At 47.2% G+C, this 1,573-nt stretch overlaps 2 protein-coding genes across 2 annotated transcripts in view; both read right to left on the reverse strand.

Annotated features, from left to right (window-relative positions):
* Positions 1-161: 161 nt before the first annotated feature.
* On the reverse strand, positions 162-827 carry Pmar_PMAR029477 (prenyl transferase, putative; the record flags this gene model as incomplete). The annotated part of the gene is made up of 4 exons (XM_002784503.1): positions 162-251; positions 344-499; positions 553-722; positions 803-827. The coding sequence occupies 4 exons, from the start codon at positions 825-827 to the stop codon at positions 162-164; spliced, it is 441 nt and encodes a 146-aa protein (XP_002784549.1).
* Positions 828-1,404: 577 nt separating this feature from the next.
* The window catches only part of Pmar_PMAR029478 (hypothetical protein), a gene marked incomplete at both ends in the record, with an annotated part of 415 nt that continues 246 nt past the window's right edge, over positions 1,405-1,573 (reverse strand). Inside the window, 2 exons of the mRNA XM_002784504.1 lie at positions 1,405-1,462; positions 1,543-1,573. The exon at positions 1,543-1,573 is cut by the window's right edge and continues 4 nt beyond it. Coding sequence (XP_002784550.1) covers positions 1,405-1,462; positions 1,543-1,573 — 89 coding nt within the window. The remainder of the gene's footprint in view (positions 1,463-1,542) is intronic.

The raw sequence follows: 1,573 nt of genomic DNA on the forward strand, positions 1-1,573 counted from the left end.
AGCACAAACCAACCATCGTCGCATCTGCAACTAGGAAGTAAATTAAATATAGATCGTCACTGTGCGCTTAAACGTTGTATACTGATCGGAAACATACTCCTATCCCACTGTAGAGAACGTTAGTACAACAAGTGTGGCAATGATCGCAGGAAAAGTAAGAACTACGAAGTACGGGCAGCGTAGCTGCTAGTAAGATCAATCAACGCTTGTCGAGCATCACAGTCGGGAAGTTGGAGTAAGCAGCCTATCGCCTGAAAAAATCACTCAGCGAAATATTAGTCTATCGGTATCAACCAATGTCTATCACTCGAAAGGTCCCCAGTTCGACTCTCGCACCCGTTACTTTAGAAGCGTGATATCCCACGAGCAGTTTCGCTCGTTGTAATGCTTTCCCATTTCTCTGCAATGCCTCTAAGGCCATCTCTGCATCTCCCTTCCCCTTAAACCCGCGCTCCACCAAGGGTAACAAGGACGGATCGTCGTCACATGCGAAAAGGAACTGACAATAGTACAACTCCAAATCGCCCACGATACCGCAAGGCTGCTGCCTACCGGTGCTGTTGCTTGACCGTTGAGCAAGTCTGTTCCTTTTGGTTTCCCGAGACTTCCTGAGCTGCCTTCAACGTCCATCTCGACATCGAGCATATCGTCTCGGATTTGGAATTCCAGACCGAAGTGGACTCCGAAAAGGTAGCATGCTGATACGAGGGCTGGAGGAAGATCTACACGGAATCGAGAAAATCGGCTTCGATCATCGAACTCATTATTATCATACTACTACTGCTACTACTACTACTACTACCAGCAAGGATCGCCACACATTCCATAGCACTGGCGAAGAGGCTTGCTGTTTTATAAAAAGACTTTAATATGTAACGCTTAAAGTGCGGCCGAACTGCTGCAGACTTCAGGGCGATGGCAGAAAACCGATTTGATGTTACCGATGTCGATGGCGATCTTGGCAGGCTGAAAAGACACAGATATCGAAAAGCAAGCTCGGTGTGTTCCGAACCGACGTCCTTGTGTGAGACAGACCGATTTTCTACTACTACACCATATCAGAATGAATTACGTATGCTTGAAAAAATGATCTAGGAATAAGATGTGGGTGGTTTCTGACCTGGGCGTAACCTTCGTAGTGCGCCGAGGACTGCTCCTCTCATCCAGTTCACTGTCGGAGCCACCTGAAACACCAATAGAATTCAGAGTGCATATTCCTAAGCAGACATATTACACTTCGTAGTAGTGGTACTCTCATCCTCGTCTCTTTTCAACGACGCCATATCAACTCGAGCATCACCATCATCATCTACACATGGTAGATGCTTCTTATGCTGTACTTGCAGTAGTTCACCTGAGATCAGCAGCTAATCGGAACAACACCGACAGGTCGGTAGGCACCTTTCACGAGGTCTGCATGCTGGAGGCGATACGAGCAGTGACTCTGGGCTCGTTGATTTTACTGAGGCAACCGATCATGACAGAAATGATGAAGTCTCCAGTCCAGACCGCCTGTTGATTTCCATATAGACTGAAAGATACTTTTCCTGCCCGGAGGAAAGATGCAGATGAG

The sequence above is a fragment of the Perkinsus marinus genome (genome assembly GCF_000006405.1).
Source record: "Perkinsus marinus ATCC 50983 genomic scaffold scf_1104296935218, whole genome shotgun sequence".
In the NCBI taxonomy this organism is placed as follows: domain Eukaryota; phylum Perkinsozoa; order Perkinsida; family Perkinsidae; genus Perkinsus; species Perkinsus marinus.